The sequence below is a fragment of the Pan paniscus genome, chromosome 12 (genome assembly GCF_029289425.2).
Source record: "Pan paniscus chromosome 12, NHGRI_mPanPan1-v2.0_pri, whole genome shotgun sequence".
Taxonomy (NCBI): Eukaryota; Metazoa; Chordata; class Mammalia; order Primates; family Hominidae; genus Pan; species Pan paniscus.
In genome coordinates this window covers 31,656,431-31,676,159 of record NC_073261.2, presented here as the reverse complement: position 1 = coordinate 31,676,159, position 19,729 = coordinate 31,656,431, and the positions used below count along the sequence as shown (strand labels likewise).

Below are 19,729 nucleotides of genomic sequence, written 5' to 3'. Positions count from 1 at the left end.
CAAAATAATTACAGGGCAGTGACCATCCTCCTGATGAGCAGCCTACCTGTTGACATGCTCCTCCCAGTCCTCTGGTGGAGGAGGGGCATCTGCATCAGTCCTGGCAAAGATGACATGCCGTTCACACTCATTCATCACGCTGCGTGCCTTCTGATTGTCATAGAGTGGCATAGGCGTTGATGTGACCGTCTCCACATCTATTGGGACGTCTGATTCACTGTAAACAGGTGAGGAAATAGGACCGGGCCACACATACTTCACAGGTATTTAACAATCATCTGGTTGACAAAAAATGTATCTTTAATACAGTCAGCTTTAAATTACGCATAAGCACATTATATTCACAAGAAAATTTTGATCCAACGTCACCTTTCCCACACTTGTCTAGAGCTCTGCCCTCTCAGACATGATGGTATGTACTGGAAGAACACAAAGTCATTTTTTCAATGAGTCTATATAAAAAATGATAAACATCTATTTTTTTTTAAGATAAATATGGGCCAGGTGCAGTGGCTCACACCTGTAATACCACCACTTTGGGAAGCCGAGGCAGGTGGATTGCTTGAACTCAGGAGTTCAAGACCAGCCTGGGCAACATGAGGAAACCCTGTCTCTACCAAAAATACAAAAATTAGCTGGGCATGTGGCACACACCTGTGATCCCAGCTACTAAGGAGGCTAAGGTGGGAGGACTGCTGGAACCCGGGAAGTCAAGGCTGCAGTGAGCCATGATTGCATCACTGCACTCCAGCCTGGGTGACAGAGCAAGACCTGGTCTCAAAAATAAATAAATAAATGACAAATACAGCCAGGCACAGTGATTCACACCTGTAATCCCAGCACTTGGGAGGCTGAAGCAGGAGGATCACTTAAGCCCAGGAGTGAGCTGGTCTCAAAAAATAAATAAATAAATGACAAATATAGCCAGGCACAGTGATTCATACTTGTAATCCCAGTACTTTGGAAGGCTGAAGGAGGATTGTTTAAGCCCAGAAGTTCAAGACCAGTTTGGCAATATGGCAAAACCCCGTCTCTACAACAAACACAAAAATTAGCCAGGCATGGTGGTATGCGCCTGCAGTCCCAGCTACTCAAGAAACTGAAGTGGGAGGATGGCTTGCTTGAGCCCAGGAGGTTGAGGCTACAGTCAGCTCTGATCATGTCACTGCACTCCAGTCTGGGTGACACGGCAAGACCCAGTCTCAAAAAAAAGGACAATATATTCCATAAGCAAGTTGATTTGGCTCAAGCTAATATTTTTAAAAGATCACTTTCAATTTTTGTTTAGTAGGCTACAGCTCAGGAGTGGAATTTAGAAGACCAGCTAGGCAGCCACTGCAGTTGACTGAGATGGGCCAGAAATCATGATAGCTCATTTAGGGACAAGAACAGTACAAATGGAGAAAAGTGGCTAACAAGTTGATTGCCTAGATACTGTTCAATACAGTAGGTATAAGCCACACACGACTACTTAAATTGAGGCAGGTGGATCACGAGGTCAGATCGAGACTATCCTGGCTAATACGGAGAAACCCCGTCTCTACTAAAAATACAAAAATTTAGCCAGGCATGGTAGCAGGCATCTGTAGTCCCAGCTACTCAGGACACTGAGGAAGGAGAACGGTGTGAACCCAGGAGGCGGAGCTTGCAGTGAGCCGAGATTGCGCCACTGCACTCCAGACTGGGAGACAGAGCGAAACTCCATCTCAAAAAAAAAAAAAAAAAAAAAAAAAAAAATTACTGGGCACAAGGGCTCACAAGGGCTCAGGCTTGTAATCCCAGCACTTTGGGAGGCCAAGGTGGGCAGAACACTTGAGCCCACAAGTTCAACAGTGTGGGCAACATGGTGAAACCCCGTCTCTACTGAAAATACAGAAATTAGCTTGTGGTCCCAGCTACATGGGAGGCTGAGGTGGGAGATCAACTGAGCCTGGGAGGCGGACGTTGCAGTGAGCCAAAATCGCACCACTGTACTCCAGTCTGGGTGACAGAGACCTCGGCCCAAAAAAAAAAAAAATTTAAATAGAATTAAATATTCAGGCTGGGCGTAATGGCTCGCGCCTGTAAACCCAACATTTTGGGAGGCCAAGGCGGGTGGATCACCTGAGGTCATGAGTTCGAGACCAGCTTGGCCAACATGGTAAAACCCCATCTCTACTTAAAAAAAACAAAAATTAGGGTGTGGTGGCACGTGCCTATAGTCCCAGCTACTCAGGAGGCTGAGGCAGGAGAATGGCGTGAACCCGGGAGACGGAGGTTGCAGTGAGCCGAGATCGCACCACTGCACCCCAGCCTGGGCGACAGAGCGAGACTCTGCCTCAAAAAAAAAAAAAAGGCCGGACATCGTGGCTCATGCCGGTAATCCCAGCACTCTGGGAGGCAGAGGCATGCGGATTGCCTGAGCTCAGGAGTTTGCAACCAGCCTGGGCAACATGGTGAAACCTCGTCTCTACAAAACACAAAAAATTAGCTGGGTGTGGCAGCGTGCACCTATAGTCCCAGCTACTTGGGAGACTGCAGCAGGAGAATTGCTTGAATCCGGGAGGCGGAGGTTACCATGAGCCAAGATCGCACCACTGCACTCCAGCCTGGGTGACAGAGCAAGACTCCGTCTCAAAAAAATAAAAAAATAAAAAATTCAGTTCCGCAGTGACGTTAGCCACATTTCAAGCGTTCAACAGATACACGTGGCGGCAGTTACCACACTGGACATCCCAGGTATAGAACATTCCTATTATTACAGAGAGTTCTGTTAAACAGTGCTGGTCTAGAGTTTTAAATTCATACAAACTTTCCCTTTCATTAGCAAGTCAACTGGTAGTTATTTAATATATACTGTAAAGTCTATGATTTCCTTTCTGTATGATTATCTAAGACAGATGACCTGGAATGCATATACCTTAGCTATTTAGCTCATTTTGTACAGAGCCTAGAACAGAAACAAATATAAATGAACATCTAAAGGTCTTTCATATTTTAAAATGAGATCTAGCTGGGCATAGTGGCTCACGCCTGTAATCCCAGCACTTTGGGAGGCCGAGGCAGGTGGATTGCTTAAAGTCATGAGTTCAAGACGAGCCTGACCAACATGGTGAAACTCCGTCTCTACTAAAAATACAAAAATTAGCCAGGCATGGTGGCGGGTGCCTATAATCCCAGCTACTTGGGAGGCTGAGGCAGGAGAATTGCTTGAACCCAGGAGGCAGAGGTTGCAGTGAGCCAAGATTGCGCCATTGCGCTCCAGCCTGGACAACAGAGACTCCGTCTCAAAAAAAAAAAAAAAGAAAGTAAAAAAGAAATCCTAGTGCCCCAAGGGTCCTTCCCCACTTTATGATACATTGCACCAACTTTGTCACCCCAAATACTATGCCAAACAAACTGGTCTAGTGGCTACCTGCCAAACTTTATGTTAACTTTTTGACTTCAGTGACCTTACTGCATCCATTTCCAATGACTGAAATAATTACATCATTATGAAATGAAATGAAATCATGTGCGGCTAGATTTGGTGGTGGGCAAAAGAGCTGATTATCTTCTCCAGGCCAGACATTGAGCTAGTACTTGGATATGTGTAGCTAAAAGAGAACTCTTGATTTCACCATCACAAACCTATCCTCCTCCAGTCTTCCCTAACTCATGGCACCACCCAACTGCTCAAGCCAGAAATCTGTCATCCTAATTTTACCTTTCCCTTTAACCCTGGTTCTTGCTCTTCTTTCCAATTCACCATAGCAGATCCTATTAACCTATTCACTCTACCTATGAAATACATCTCAAAGTCATCTATATTTCTCCATTTGTACTGTTCCTGCCCTATACAAGATATCACGATTTCTGGCCCATCTCAGTCCATTGCAATGGCAGCCTGCAGCTGGTCTTGTAAGTTCTACTCCTGCACTATAATATACTCAACAAAAAATCCAAAATGATCTTTTTAAAGTAGAAATTGAATCTCTAGTTTAAGATCCTTCAGTGACTTCTTACCACTCTTAGAATCAAATTCCTTCACGAGGTAACCCTTGCCAACTTCTCCCTACCTCCCACTTATACCCCTACTGCTATTATATTCTGGCCACACTGGCCTAAAAGAGTTCTTACAGCATGCCAAATTCTCACTTTCAGGGTCTATATTTGGAGACAGAGATTATAAAAGGAAACAATTTTCTAAGTACCAAAAGAACCAAGTCCACAGAATCTCACTTTAAGAAAATGTCATGAGATGTGGACACAGGAGTTTTAATGTCAGCAAGAAGCTAATATGCAGCAAAAAAGGAAAAGACTTCAACTACTATTTAAAGGAGCTTTTCAGTTATGCCCTAGGCCAGAGGCATCAAGATTATGCTAAATTATTGCCTAAAGTTACAGATTTTATCCCCTGTACACCAAAAAAGCCAACAAAATTATAAAGTCATTGGGAAATGAAATAAAAAACACTATTCTGCACATGTTTAAAACACACAGTGGGTCAGGAGCGGTGGCTCATGCCTGTAATCCCAGCATTTTGGGAGGCCGAGGCGGGTGGATTGCCTGAGGTCAGGAGTTCGAGACCAGCCTGGCTAATATGGTGGGTGAAACCCTGTCTCTACTAAAAATACAAAAATTAGCCAGGCACGGTGGCACACGCCTGTAGTCCCAGCTACTCAGGAGGCTGAGGCAGGAGAATCGCTCAAACCCAGGAGGTGGAGGTTGCAGTGAGCCAAGATCACACCACTGCACTCCAGCCTGGGCGACAGAGCAAGACTCCATCTCAAAAAAAAAAAAAAAAAAAACACACACACACATTGTGGTATCTCTAACTCATTAGGTCATTAAGTCTCAATTCCAGGAGGGGGTGACTCTAAAGAAGCCTCTACAAGGGCTCTAACCCCCAACAAAATTAAAACCAGTGCTTAAGGAAAGATTAAACATTAGGTCAGATTAAAAACAAACAGACAAAACTCTTCTCCAAAAGTTTACAAAATTATTAAGGACATTTTTTGATCACCATAACGGAATATATCAACACATCATGAAACATAATTAGAATGCCTTAAAGTGCAACAGAACTGGCAAACAGGTTTATTTAGACCAAATGTAACTGTATCACTCATCAGGTAGTCAATTTATGAAACTTCCTTACCCTATAACATAGGCTGGGTGAAAATATCATTAGACATAAGAAGGGTTTAGATTAACCTATGGATAGCAGCTCTGTAACAAGGGAAGAGAAAAAGCAACGTCTTGGGAATTGGCTCCTAACCTTCGTGTGTGAAACCAAGAAAAGCAAAATGCATTACTATAAAAAGGCTATTGTTGCCACTGTCAAGCAACCCAGAGCACTGGGCTAATGTGATAAAGAGTCGTATCCTGTGGGTAATCTTTTAAAATCAACTTTTCAGTCTTTTTCTTCACCAGTTAAATAACCCTCTACGATTTTCCCCTTTCCACACGTCCTACTATCTAAGTGGAATAGGTTGTCTGCTTTTCATTTGCACGTCTTGCTTTCCTAACTCTTGTTAGCTGTCTCACAGAGATATCCACATTCAAGCCTGCTATCCTTATGCTGCTTAAGAGATGCCTGAATTTAACATCCAAATGCCTCATACAATCTCCCCCAGTCAATCCTGAGAAAATCCTCTCTAAATTCCCATCTGATCACTGCCCAGTGAGGTTACCAGCAGCCCTTAGAAGCCCCAACTCACATGGTACTTTCGTGCTGCCGCCGGGGAGTGACAAAGAGCATGCGGGTGGGGCGGGCACTACTGGCATCTGGGTGGGCACTCCAAGGCTTGGCATAGCTATGATCCAGAAAAACCAGGTCCAGCTCCCGTTCATGCACTGAAAGCTGGAAAAGCAGCGAGGTGCCCATGCGTCGAGCTGAAGTCTGGAAGTCCCTCTCCCCACCCCGGTGGGCCATGTCAGTGGAGGGGCAGAAAGTCAGAGCATGGGTATCTGCATGCTAGTCACCTGCAGTGAAAAGTTTCAGTTTAGGTCAATTCCAATATCCTAAATTTCTCCCAATCTACACCATCTAACATACTTACTTTTGTAACCTACTATCATTCCTATTGAGTATCCATTTCACGGCAGACCTCTGGTGGGGACGGTTCGTGGAATCCCACACCAACACCAAAAAAAAAAAAGAAAAAAAAAAACTATGGTGCCACGAGTTGTCCCATACTCAACCTCTAGCGAACTGAAATTACCTAACGGGAGAGCTCACCGACCCCAAGGTTCAGAAAGACCTCGCGTGGACAGACAGTAAACTTGCTTGGCCAGCACCACTTCCTAGGTGGGCAGGAAGGGTTTTGACAAACAGGAAATCACAAATATGAATTCGTTGAAAGCTAAGGATCTCTGTTGCTTCACACCATCCTCTAACGACAATGCGAAGAGAGCCGGGGCCGCAGCTAGAGCGTGGGCACCCCTAAAGGGCAGGGCAACGCCGGCCCCAAAAAAGCGAATCCCAGCTAGGGCTCCATTTCTTCAAGCCTCTCGTATTGTGCGAAACAAAAGTTCTGTTAAGTACTTCGTAATATTCCAGAGTTGTTTACATAAAAATGAAAACTGCCCCCCCACAAAGCCTGTGACAAAATGATCCCCGTGGAAGCCCTTTCACCCTCACCCCCAGTGAGGCGTCCCTAGCAAACCGCCCAGGACCCCGGCTGCCCCGCAGGCGTTCCCGCCACTGAGCCTCCACACGGCCCATCTAGGAGACAGGGCTATGACTCGCACTTTACAGACGAAGTCGCCAGCTCGGGGAACTGAAGCGATTTGGCCAAGGTCATCCAGAGTTCGCGACGAGGAGGAGCCGCCTGGCCCCCGCCTCCCGCTCCCTGGGGCAGGGCTCGGCGTCCGCGTCACGGAGGCCCAGACGCGGCCCCTGCCAGCCCGCCCCCGGCCCGACCCGCCCCGCCCGACCAGCACCAGCAGCCGGCCCTAGCCCGGGCCCCCGCATGCCCCGGGAGCCCTGAAGCCCTCGCCGAGACCCCCGGCCGTCCCAACCAGGGCCGCGATCCCCACGGCCCGCCACTCCCCTCGAAGCCAACGCTGCTCTCACCCGCGGTCTTACGGCCGCGCGCTCGGCCACGGCCGGATCCCTAAGCGCGTGCGCGTTAAGGCCTCCACGCCCCGGCGCTGCGGGCACCGAGTAAAACGCGGAAGCGGGTTACGGCCTGGGAAGGGAGAGGCGGTGAGCGGCAAAGCCCGGAACGGATGAAACTCCGGCGCCTCTGTCCGGAAGAGGAGAGCCAAGAACACGCGAGCATGTCCGAAGCAGAAAGTCAACAACTAGGCTGGAGTTTCCCCCTCGCGCATATTCAGTAGGGAAAGCGAGGGCGGAGGACTAGGCTGGCTTCTACGGCCCCAGTTCTCGCCACCCCCACCGTGTTGGTCCTTTGTGCCTTCTGGGCGGTCGAGCACCCAACGGTCCACCTCCACCAGGGCAGCCCCCTGAATTTACTCATTAAGAATTTACCTATGTGGCTCACGCCTGTAATCCCAGCGCTTTGGGAGGCCTAGGCGGGAGGATCTCTTGAGCTCAGGAGTTTGAGATGAGCCTGGCCAATATGATGAGACCCCCGTATCTACAAAAAATTTTAGAAATTAGGTGTGTGTGATAGTGGTGTATGCCTGTAGTCCCAGCTACCCGGGAGGCTGAGGTGGGAGGATCACTTGAGTCTGGGAGGTCCAGGCTGCAATGAGCCATGGTCGCACCACTGCACTCCAGCCTGGACGACGGAGTGAGACTACGTCTCAAAAAAAAAAAAAAAAGAATTTTGTTACTGACCCTAGATTGTTTTGTGTGGTTAACTTTCCTATGTGTTTTGTGTAGAGAGAGTAGATCCTCAAAATCGGGACATTAACCTTTGTATCCTCCAGAGAACATACACCCAGAACATAGGTAATTGTTCAAATGTTGACTGATCAATAATTGGTTATTTGGTTGACTGACTGACAACATGACATCAAGAGACATGAGACAAGACAGCAAGAGACATGGTTCAAGATGATAAATCTCACCCGGGAGCTGTGGCTCATGCCTATAATCCCAGTACTTTGGGAGGCCAAGGTGGGAGGATTGCTTGAGCCCAAGAGTTCAAGACTAGCCTGCCAAAACAGTGAGACTTCGTTTCTATTTAAAAAAAAAAAAAAAATGGCCGGGTGCGGTGGCTCACGCCTGTAATCCCAGCACTTTGGGAGGCTGAGGAGGGTGGATCACGAGTTCAGGAGTACAAAACCAGCCTGGCCAACATAGCGAAACCCTGTCTCTACTAAAAATACAAAAATTAGCCAGGTGTGGTGGCGCATGCCTGTAATCCCAGCTACTCGGGAGGCTGAGGTGGGAGAATCTCTCAAACTCAGGAGGCAGAGGTTGCGGTGAGCCAAAATCGCGCCATTGCACTCCAGCCTGGGCGACACAGCAAGACTCTGTCTCAAAAAAAAAAAAAGATAGGTACAGACATGCAAACACTCGAAACATTCAGAAAGCCACTCAAAGCTGTGTTCCACAAAGATGAGAGGGTAAACTGAGAAGACGGAAGGCATAGGATCGGGGAAGCAGGGTCTAACACAAGAAGCAGACGAGGAATTCTGAAGGCGATGGCAAAGAGTATCCCAGGACAATAGCTGTGCTGCAGGACTGGGGACCACTAGTCTCAGCTGGGGGAGAAGAGAAGACCAGGAGGGAGAGCCCCGGGGAAAACAATAAAACTGGGAAAATGCCTCACAGATTTGAAAAAATCAAGGAATGCTATTTAAAGGTGCTGTTTAGAAATATGGAGCTTAAGGGCATAGAAATTATCACAAATAGAGCAGCCCCTGCCCCACCTCTCCCTACCCTTAACTTTGTCTCCTGGGCGCTTGTTTGGGGCCAGGGTTCTGCTATTTCTCTACTTATATTCCCATTCCCACTATAAACAGATTTGTATCTTTTCTCTGCCCCTTCCTTTCCTCAGCACACCACGTTTATCATTTTGTTTCATTCTTTGCCAATTTAAGAGGTGATAAATGGTATCTTATCCCATTTATTTGCTTATTAATGAGTTTTTTGTTTTGTTTTGTTTTTGTTTTTTTGAGACAGAGTCTCTCTCTGTCGCCCAGGCTGGAGTGCAGTGGCGTGATCTCGGCTCACTGCAACCTCCACCTCCCTGGTTCAAGCGATTCTCTTGCCTCAGCCTCCCGAGTAGCTGAGACCACAAGCGTGTGCCACCATGCTCGGATAATTTTTTGTATTTTTAGTAGAGACGGGGTTTCACTGTGTTAGCCCAGATGGTCTCGATCTCATGACCTCGTGATCCGCCCGCCTTGGCCTCCCAAAGTGCTGGGATTACAGGCGTGAGCCACCGTGCCCAGTGAGTTTGATTTTCTTTTTTTACATCTTTTTTGGCTTTTGAAACCAATTTGGCAAAGTCATAAATTGTATCTCATTGTATTTATTTGATTATTAACAAGACTGAGGGTTTTTAAAAAAAAAAATTTTTTTGTCATTTTGGGCAATTATCTGATAGGAGCTTTGCCTTTGTTTTCCTTTGGGATAGTCATCCTTTTCTTATTAAGAGCTTGCTCTATAAACATCTATTAAATAAACTGTTGGACATTAAGTATATTGAAAATGTTTTCCCTGCTTTGATATTTGTCTTCTAGCTTTAAGGCATAATTTCTACATAGGAATTTTTTATTTAATACAGTCAAATCTGTCAGCTTTTCACTTACAGGGTCTTTTGTGTCACGCTTACTTTGAAAAGCCATTCACAAAGCGAAAAGCACTGTGTTGTGTTTAGATTTCAAGAAAAACTTCCAAGAAGCACTTTTTTTTTTTAAATCTGCTGCACTAGAAAGCAATCAGCACCCTGATCACTGACCCAGCGTTTCAGTCTTTGAATCCATTCATCTCTTAGACTGCGTGGTACGCTTACTGCTAAGTAGTTGTTTCATTAACTAATAGATTGTTCTTAAATATTGTTTTGTTTTTTTTTTTTTGAGACAGTCTTGCTCTGTGGCCAGGCTTGTGTGCAGTGGCATGATCTCGGCTCACTGCAACCTCCGCCTCCCAGGTTCAAGCGATTCCCCTGCCTCAGCTCCGGAGTAGCTGGGACTACAGGCACGCAATACCATGCCCAGCTAATTTTTTGTATTTTAGTAGGGACGGGGTTTCACCATGTTGGCCAAGATGGTCTTGATCTCCTGATCTCGTGATCCGGCCGCCTTAACCTCCCAAAGATCTGGGATTACAGGCTACAGGCGTAAGCCACCACGCCCGGCCTTTTTTTTTTTTTTTTTTTTTTTTTTGAGACAGAGTCTCGCTGTGTTGCCAAGGTTGGAGTGCAGTGGTGCAATCTTGGCTCACTGTGACCTCTACCTCCCAGGTTCAAGCGATTCTCCTGCCTCAGCCTCCCAAGTAGCTGGAATTGCTGGCACATGCCACCACGCCCAGCTAATTTTTGTATTTTTAGTAGAGATGGGGTTTTGCTATGTTGGCCAGGCTGTTCCCGAACTTCTGGCCTCAAGTGATCCGTCCACCTTGGCCTCCCAAAGTGCTGGGATTACAGGCATGAGCCACCAATCCCAGCATTTAAATATTCATTAGTTTTCATTCTAACTATTGGATAAGATGTAATTTATACGATGTTCAACCCTAAAGCCTAAAAAGCCTTGCTGTGGACAATAAGAATAAGTGCCGCAGCTCCATCTTAATGCACAGAGGCTCAGACAGCCATAAAGACAGCCACTTCAAAACCGCATTGTCTTCTTTGACCTTCCATATGAGCTCATTAATTCAAAAGCTAATTTCCTTTTGTCAAAGAGGGTCTCGTATCTAAACTTAGGTTTTTCTTAGTAAAAAGGAGGTTTCCACGTTAGGAAGAACTTTCCCTGAGACCTCACAGAAATAGTCCTTGATTTTCCTATCCCTTTTCTCAGGTCACTTCACTGTTTTCTTATTTTCTCATCTAAATTGTGTGACTTTGGCAATGATTGACTCCAGACAACTTGCTTGTACAAGGAGAAAACATCAACCTTATGTCTGACCTTGAAATCAAAAGGACGGCAAGGAGGGCAGGTGTAGGGTGGGCAAAAAAAAATTTTTTAAGGCCAGACTTGGTGGCTCACGCCTGTAATCCCAACACTTTGGGAGGCCGAGGTGGGCAGATCACCTGAGGTCGGGAGTTCGAGACCAGCCTGACCAACATGGAGAAACCCCATCTCTACTAAAAATACAAAATTAGCCGGGCGTGGTGGCGCATGCCTGTAATCTCAGCTACTCGGGAGGCTGAGGCAGGAGAATCGCTTGAACCCGGGAGGTGGAGGTTGCGGTGAGCTGAGATCGCACCATTGCACTCCAGCCTGGGCAATAAGAAAAGGGGGTGAAAGCAGCCAGGTGGTTTTGTTTCTACAGGCCCAGTCACCTATACCCTGTTCCTCCTCCCGCTTCTCTTTCCCATTAATTCCTCTCCAGAACCAAGAACCGCCCACCTTTGTGACAGCCTGTCTGTTGCTTAGCAACAGACAGGAAGTGGGGCTCCACTCACCCCAGGATCGCTGGGAAAAGTCTTGGACTGAGGAGCTCCAAAGAGGAAGCTGTGGCGCTGCGTAGGGAAGGAGGGAAGAAAGTAGGTCTCCGAGATGCTGCGGCTTGTGGTGCAGTCGGCCAAGATTGACCCACCACTAGCCCCCCTACCCAGGCCCTGCATGTCCATCGACTTCAGAGGTGAGAGCCTCCCTGGGTCCACATGGGAGAGAGAAGCCCCCAGAGGCAACATGCATTCAGTGAAAAAAGAGGTGTATGGCACCCCACTACATAAAAGATGCCCTGTGTAACACAAAGTGAAGTAGACGTTGTCCAGCTCTCTCAAAACTTATTGCTATCATTTGATTATGAGTTCTCTGCCTCCCACTTTTGCTAGGGAATGGCTATGGAAAAAAGAGAGGACTAGTGCTTCTGGACCTTCTTCCATGACCTGGAGCTGTGCCATAAACTAAGGTTTAAAGAGAAAGTCCCTGCTTCCTCAGATTGATGCGGGGGTTTAAAAAGATAATATGTGTATAGCCCTTAGTACAACTTTTAGTAATAACTGCTTGATCATATTAGTTTAATTTGCATGAGCTTTACAATTGACAAAGCATTATTATTATTTTTTATTTTTTATTTTTTTTGAGACAGACTGTCACTCTGTCACCCAGGCTAGAGTGCAGTGGTGTGATCTCGGCTCACTGCAACCTCTGCCTCCCAGGTTCAAGCGATTCTCCTGCCTCACCCTCCGAAGTAGCTGGGACTACAGGCGCATGCCACCACACCCAGCTGATTTTTGTCATTTTAGTAGAGACGGGGTTTCACCATATTGGTCAGGCTGGTCTTGAACTCCTGACCTCAGGGGACCCACCCGCCTCGGCCTCCCAGAGTGCTGGGATTACAGGCGTGAGCCACCGCGCCCAGCCTGCAAAGCTTTTTCATATGTACAATGATGTCTGCTCCTCACAGCAATTCCAGAGGTAAATGAAGCAAGTTTTATTATCTCCATTTTTTTTTTTTAGGTAAGAGAAAAGAATCCCAAGAAGGAAGGGAAAGAAAGGGGAGAAAGAATTTGTGAGAAAAAATGAGAGATGTTAGGTATATGTAGATATCAAAGATCTGGCAGCTAAAAGGAAAGAAGTAAAAGAAAAAAGGGTGAAAGGGCGGGGCACGGTGGCTCACACCTGTAATCCCAGCACTTTGGGAGGCTGAGGCGGGCAGATCACTGGAGGTCAGGAGTTCAAGACCAGCCTGGCCAACATGGTGAAACCCTATCTTTATTAAAAATATAAAAATTAGCCAGGCATGGTGGCAGGTGCCTGTAATCCCAGCTACTTGGGAGGCTGAGGCAGGAGAATCGCTTGAACCTGGGAGGCGGAGGTTGCAGTGAGCGGAGATCGTACCACAGCACTCCAGTCTGGTCAACAGATCGAGATGAGGTGCCTTCAAAAAAAAAAAAAAAGAAAGAGGCTGGGCATGGTGGCTCACGCCTGTAATCCCAGCGCTTTGGGAGGCCGAGGTGGGCGGATCACGAGGTCAGGAGATAGAGACCATCCTGGCTAACACGGTGAAACCCCGTCTCTACTAAAAATACAAAAAAAAAAAATTAGCTGGGCACCGTGGTGGGTATTTGTAGTCCCAGCTACTTGGGAGGCTGTCAGGAGAATGGCGTGAACCCGGGAGACGGAGGTTGCAATGAGCCGAGATAGCGCCACTGCACTCTGGCCTGGGCGAAAAAGCAAGAGTCTGTCAGAAAGAAAGAAAGAGAGAAAGAGAGAGAGAGAGAGAAGAGTAGAGAAAAGAGAAAAAAAGGTGAAAGTATGTAGGTGGAGATACAGGACGGTGGATACAGGCAAATAGGTTTTACAGGGACCGTCAGCAGGGAGAAAACCGGGCCCAAGAGAAAAGAGGACACAGTAGTTCCTACAGGACATATGAGTAAAGAATGGAATTTCTTTATTTCATGCTGTTGTTCTGTGAAACTATGCTTGTTGAACACAGCAATATTCAGAGATTGAACATTTGGGACTCCAGGCTCACAGGGTGATGCATGCTGTTGTCCTCAGTCTGCAGGTTTCAAGAGGGGCGGTGGGAGTTCAGGATGTATTTGCCCTGATTGACTAATTTTCCAGTTAGCCAGGCAAGGGCCTGGCAGTTCTTCTCTGATTCTGAGCCATCTTCCCCACCACCTCATGGGCACCATCTTTCTCATTCCAGAAATATCTCCCACAAAGATGCCTAAAACTCAGAACCCTGTTTGAATACAAACAGATTCTTCTGATTGTATGTTTATGTTTGACACTTTGTATTCCTTTTGTCCTTCCCAGCGTCTTCCTTCATATGCCATCCACTAACCTGCACCCCTTCCCACTGCTTGGAGGGCCTTTTACCCATTATGGATGTTTCAGGATGTCTTCGTTAGGGTACACTGGGCTTTGCTCCGGCAATAAATAAACCCTTAATTTTCAGTGGGTTAACAATAAAAGTTTACCTCTTGCTTACACAAGTCCTGCGTGGATGGTGCTGGTCACACAGCTCTCCTGGGTAGCTCCTACAAATGGTAGTTTAGGGACTAGCCGCTTGCCCCTTGTGGCTGCAAAGTTAGCAGGTCACAAGGGTGGCTACGGGGAGAGGAGAGAAGAGAATGAAGAATCTCATGGAAATTAAGAACCAGACCTGGCAGTGGCAAATATCATACCCATATCCCATTGGCCAGAGTGAGCCACACAGCCCCGCTTAGCTGCAAGACACTGAAAACTCTGGAAGAAAATGAAATGGGCCGAGTGCGGTGGCTTTAGCCTGTAATCCCAACAATTTGGGAGGCCGAGGCAGGCAGATCACTTGAGTCTGGGAGTTTGAGACCAGCCTGGGTGACATGGTAAAACCCTGTCTCTACAAAAAATACAAAAATTAGCCAGGTATGGTGGCCTGTAGTCCAAGCTACGTGGGAGGTGGGAGGATGACTTGAGCCTGGGAGACAGAGGTTGCATTGAGCCCAGATCATGCCACTGTACTCCAGCCTGGGTGACAGAGTGAGACCTCGTGTCACACACACTCACACACACACACACAAAAGAAAAGTAAAGAAAAAATAAAAAGAGAAACAAAGAAAGAAAATGAAATGAACATAGAGCATTATCTGTCACACAGTGATAAAATCAAGAAATGTTGAACCCACACAAGAAAAAAAGAAGTGATGCCATATCACACCTGCCACCTGCCTTGACTTGAAGGCAGTGCCTGCCACTTGCCTTGACTTGAAGTTTTCTTTTTTTTTTTTTTTTTGTGACAGAGTCTTGCTCTGTCACCCAGGCTGGAGTGCAGTGGCGGGATCTCAGCTCACTGCAAGCTCTGCCTCCTGGGTTCACACCATTCTCCTGCCTCAGCCTCCCAAGTAGCTGGGACTACAGGCGCCCGCCACCACGCCCGGCTAATTTTTTGTATTTTTAGTAGAGATGGGGTTTCACCGTGTCAGCCAGGATGGTCCTGATCTCCTGACCTCGTGATCTGCCTGCCCCGGCCTCCCAAAGTGCTGAGATTACAGGCGTGAGCCACCATGCCCGGCTGACTTGAAGTTTTCTTAGAGTGTCCTACTTCTCTTTACCCCACTCCAACCCAGACGTTGAAATATTTCCTACCATCAATGCCAGCCTCTTGGTTTCTTTGCAGATATCAAGAAAAGAACTCGTGTGGTGGAAGGGAATGATCCCGTGTGGAATGAGGTAGACAACCGGGCAAGCCCAGAAGAGGAAATAACGACCCCAACAGCAAGGGGGCAAGGGTGGGGTCCGGGCAGGTGCTCAGAGGTCTAGGGAGAGGACGTGCAACCTCACAGGCTTTCCTTAAGGCTGGGCATCTTGGCCTGGGAGTAGCAGCCTCTGACCCGACAAGGCTGTGAAGGCCACACCTGCCCACGACTGTTCGTGGCCCTTCTCCCCCACTTCGAGGATGGACCATGGTATGGCCTATCAATTATCCAGCTGGGCCATCTTGATGTTTCTAGAAGCCTGAAGCAGAGTGAAGGCTCCCTGTGCATGACTCCCTCTCATCTGCCATCACTCCATGCTGCCCCTCACCCCATTCCTAGTCCCCAAACCCTTAATTCCCAACAGGCCAATGATACTGCAGTTCAAGTCACAGAAGCCAAGTGGGATGCCCACACCTTGGTGAAAGGTAGCAAACGCCATCTCCTGAGGAAATTAGACATGAGGGAGGTTCCTCAGTCTTAGAGAAATGCAGTGCCAGCCCGTTCCCCACGTCTTTCCTCATTTCCTAGAAACATGGGATGGGAAGGGCAGAGGAAGGATGCTGACCTCTCTATGCCCCCCACAGACCCTAATCTGGCACCTCTGGAACCGCCCCCTGGAAAATGACTCCTTCCTGCAAGTCACCCTTCAGGACATGGGCTCACAAAAGAAAGAAAGGTGAGGCAGAGAGAGGCAGGAGGAGCCTAGCTCCTGACCAACGCAGCAGCAAGTTATGTGATCCTTGTCTCTAATCCATAACTCACTCAGATGAAGGAATGGAACCCACTCCAGCCAGCTAAAAAGAAAAAAGAGGGGTGGGTACTGAAAGGGTAGCCAGGGCAAGACTGCAAATCAGCTGGGACAGGAACTTGGGAACCCAGCAGCAGCTCTGTCCATCTGAAGCCACGTATCTCAAATTTCTGCTTCTCTCTGCCCAACCCCGGCTTCTTATCACAGCCTCATCTAGTGCCCAGCTGAGACTCACATGCCCTGAGACTGAGGCTATGCCATCCCAGGTCAAAATTCCTAAGACAGAGAATCCTATTGGCCCAGCTCTAGCCAGGTGTCCATCCCTGGTCCAATCAACTGTTACTTGCCTAGGAGCCCCAAGACAGTTCTCAGAGCCAGAAGCCCTGTGCCCTGTCATGGATACCCAGCCCCACTGCATTCTTCTCCAGCCTCTCTCTGAGGACAGCACAGCCCTGGGAGGAAACCGTCTCTAGCTAAAGCCCTGCCCGGGAGAGAAGAGGACACTCTTTCCCCTGGCTCAGGATCTCACATCTGCTCCTTGTCTCCCCAGATTCATTGGCCTGGCCACAGTACTGCTCAAGCCATTGTTGAAACAACCAAGTGAGGTCCTTTTTGTGAAGGACTTGACCCTGCTCAACCATTCCATGAAGCCCACAGATGTGAGTCAGGCCCAGGAAGGCCCAGGCAGGGTGGCTGGAGGAATGAAGGGAGCTGGTGAAGCGGCCCACGCCACAAGAGTGCTTCCTGCTTGGGGGGCCCCATCACACTGCCTTCCTCTCCTGACCACCTCCCTTGCCATCATCTGCGCCCCCCTCCCCAACGCATCTATTTAGATGAATTGACCGCCTTGCATTGGGAGTCAACCACTGTGCCAGGCCCTGTGGTACAAAATTGCCTTAAGCCCATGGTCTGTTGGAGTAGGCTCCACTCACAGTGACAGGCGCTCCAGCACCTGTGAGACAAGGTTCAGTAAAGCAAGGCCACTGGCTCAGGTCAGGAGGGAGTGAACAATTTGTCTCAGGAGGTCATGGACAGATTTACAGAGGGGGTGATGTTTAAGACATATGGAAATGTAGGGAGACCATCCAAATGAGAACAAGCAAAGGCTATTTTTTCAGAGCTTGTGCTAGCAAGGGACTCGGTCATCGTCATTTGTGTTTTGGCAGAGACTCAGAGGCAGCCAGGGGAGCGGGAGAGCTTCACAGTGGAAAGAAGGGAAGGCTGCAGATGTGCCCTGATTGGAGGCTACGGGGGAGCCCAAGGCGGGCCTCCCATGTGATTGGTTAGAGGGGCATGTTTGGCTCTCTCTGGTTGGTCCTAAGTTGGAAGTGGGGACAAAAATTAAGGCAGCTGCCAGTTATTAATCAAGGCCTGGCCATTTGGAGCTGATTGTTATTGTTTGGCTTCCTGGATTATTGCTAGAGACAGCAGTCTGACCTCCTACAAGTCTGACTTAGAGCAGGCTGGCTTCCTGGGCTGGTTACTATAGATAACAGGTTGGTTCCCTGGGCTGGTTGCTGCAGATGGTGGATCTGAGTCTTATTTTCTATGTGGTTTGGCCATTGTCCATTTGTATGCAGACAGTCTGTGACTTACAATGGATGGACACACAATATTGTTGACTTACAATGCGTTTATCAGGATGTGATCCCATCATAAAGTCAAGGCACATTCAGTCTGTCAGTTGAGTTGTAAGAAAAGGCTTGAGTTTTCCCAATGGACAGGAATGGAAGACCAGCCCAGGCAGGGGCATAAAGTGGGTGGAGCAGGAGGCAGGGTGAGGGAGGGTGTACTGCACTGTCGTCACACGGTGGGGGGGTGGGGTGGAGGTGGGAGAGCTTAGGTTGCGTAAGTGACCAAGGGCTAGAGGTCAAGGGCCTTGTGGTCCACGCTGGTGAATTGTGACTTAACTTTGATCATTTAGACACTTGGGGTGTTCAGGGGGCCATCCTGGTGATGGTCTGGAGGCTGGGTTGGTAATGGGAGCACATGAAGGAAGGAGCTCAGTTAGAAGGGAGGAGTGTGCAGGGCCTCCCACATGAGTTCATGAGATGTTGGGCTAGGGGAAGAGCTGCTAGCATCTGTGTTCTGGGCTCAAGTCACCTCTCCCTCTCCTCCCCACCCTCCTGCATCCTTTTCTGCCACCATCACCACCATGTGGCTGCTTTAATCTACAAACATCCCCTCCACTGTAACCCATTGCTCTCTCCTCACCCATTTATAACCTCCCTCACCCAGACTGTGCAGATGCCCATGGTGTGGCCCCATCCCATGACTAGCATCACGGCCCCCACCAGGAGGACCAGGTGTGAACCCAACCAGGCTGTGCAGGGCTTGGGTGCTGTGTCCAAGGATGGCAGGGTCTGGCTTACAGCTCCCCTGCCTTTGTCTTGCAGTGTACTGTCACCCTACAGGTGGCCCACATGAGCAACCAGGATATTGAGAAGACAGGTATGTCCTTCCCTGGAGCTTACCCTTAAGGGCCTACCCTGCCTTTCTGCATGCACAGCTGGATGGGTTCTTGGGGACCTTCAAAATCCAGCCCTTGAGGCCTACAGAAGGAATGTGACCAGGCTAGGGTCCCTGGAAGCTACAGGGTCTAGATGCCAGATCTCCAGACATCTGGCTGAGGCCATCCCAATATGCCTATTTGTCATCTCTAGACATAAGACCCATGAGATATAAGACATAAGTCTCCAAGGGGCTGCAGAGAGACAAGGATGGTCATCTCCAAGAGCCCCAGTGTGTGGAGCAGGGTCCAGGGATCCATAGTTCCTGAGCATGAAGGGGCCCATGGTAATGTTCTGGGGAGGACATATGTCACTGTTGGGGCCTCTTGGCCATGCTTTTAGTCAGGAGATGGTAACTGGGGACAGAATGATGGAATGGGGAAAATACCTCAAACCTCCTGGGCCCCAGGCCTCTGACCCCACCCTGCACTGTGTCTCCCCAGGAGCTGAAGACCACCTGGGCATAACGGCAAGAGAGGCAGCCAGTCAGAAACTGATGGTCCCTGGCTCCACTGCGCACAGGGCTCTGTCCTCAAAGCCTCAGCACTTTCAGGTGAGGACCATCCAGGTTGCAAGTTCATGGGACTCACCTGACACTCTTGTTTGCTGTGTTCCCAGGCCACCTCACCCCTCCCCAAGGTCATGGTAGAAGGGCAGAGCTTCAGACCCAGCTTCTGGCCCTCAGATCCTTGCCACATGCCCTGCTCCTCCCATGGCCGTTCTGGAAACTTCTGCCTGTAGCTGAAGCCACAGAGCTCCAGTGAGGTAGTAGGAGAGCCAGCTGTGCACTGGCAGGCCCTGGTACCTGCTGGGGAAGCAGCGCAGATGAGAGAGATCCTGCCCTCTCAGAGTCCTCGGGTTGTTGGCAAAACAAAGTGGGGCACAGGCAAAGTTAAATTAACTGTACAGGAGAGGCTGGGGAGTGTCTGATCTGAGGGGACCTATGGAAAGGTCCACATTTCCATGTGAATTCAGGAACCCTCATCCCACGGCTTATCAACTTCCCTCTGGCTTCTAGCCCGTGGCCTAACATTCCTGCCGTGGTTTTACCTGCTCCCCAGCCTGCTCCTCGCGCAGCAGCTGGGAGTCTCCTGGACCACTCCTCTTCCTGCACCCAAGCAGTGGCCAAGTCCTAGCTCTTAACGTCACCCACTGCTCCCATTTCCCCCTCGCCACTTCCGTTCCCTGGCCTGAGCCACCACCACCTCTTCCCTGGACCACATCAGAAGGCTTCT

At 48.7% G+C, this 19,729-nt stretch overlaps 2 protein-coding genes across 25 annotated transcripts in view; one reads left to right on the top strand and one right to left on the bottom strand.

Moving 5' to 3' along the window:
- The window catches only part of KANSL3 (KAT8 regulatory NSL complex subunit 3), a 47,143-nt gene extending 38,030 nt beyond the window's left edge, over positions 1-9,113 (bottom strand). For 14 of the 21 annotated variants that reach the window (XM_008974416.4, XM_024927507.4, XM_055107655.2 and 11 more), the window contains exons 1-3: positions 7,040-7,139; positions 5,682-5,946; positions 47-217 (exon numbers count right to left, since the gene is read on the bottom strand). In XM_008974416.4, the coding sequence (XP_008972664.1) occupies positions 47-217; positions 5,682-5,896 (386 nt within the window). In that variant the 5' untranslated portion in view covers positions 5,897-5,946; positions 7,040-7,139. Of the gene's footprint in view, positions 1-46; positions 279-5,681; positions 6,900-7,039 lie in introns of those variants that run through there. The other 7 variants (XM_055107657.2, XM_055107656.2, XM_034953758.3 and 4 more) reach the window with 5 other exon arrangements.
- A 1,788-nt stretch (positions 9,114-10,901) lies between these two features.
- FER1L5 (fer-1 like family member 5) overlaps positions 10,902-19,729 on the top strand; it is a 62,583-nt gene continuing 53,755 nt past the window's right edge. For all 4 annotated transcript variants that reach the window (XM_055107646.2, XM_055107647.2, XM_055107645.2 and 1 more), the window contains exons 1-6: positions 10,902-11,686; positions 15,158-15,210; positions 15,821-15,912; positions 16,535-16,643; positions 18,381-18,435; positions 18,938-19,047. In XM_055107646.2, coding sequence (XP_054963621.1) covers positions 11,602-11,686; positions 15,158-15,210; positions 15,821-15,912; positions 16,535-16,643; positions 18,381-18,435; positions 18,938-19,047 — 504 coding nt within the window. In that variant the 5' untranslated portion in view covers positions 10,902-11,601. The remainder of the gene's footprint in view (positions 11,687-15,157; positions 15,211-15,820; positions 15,913-16,534; positions 16,644-18,380; positions 18,436-18,937; positions 19,048-19,729) is intronic.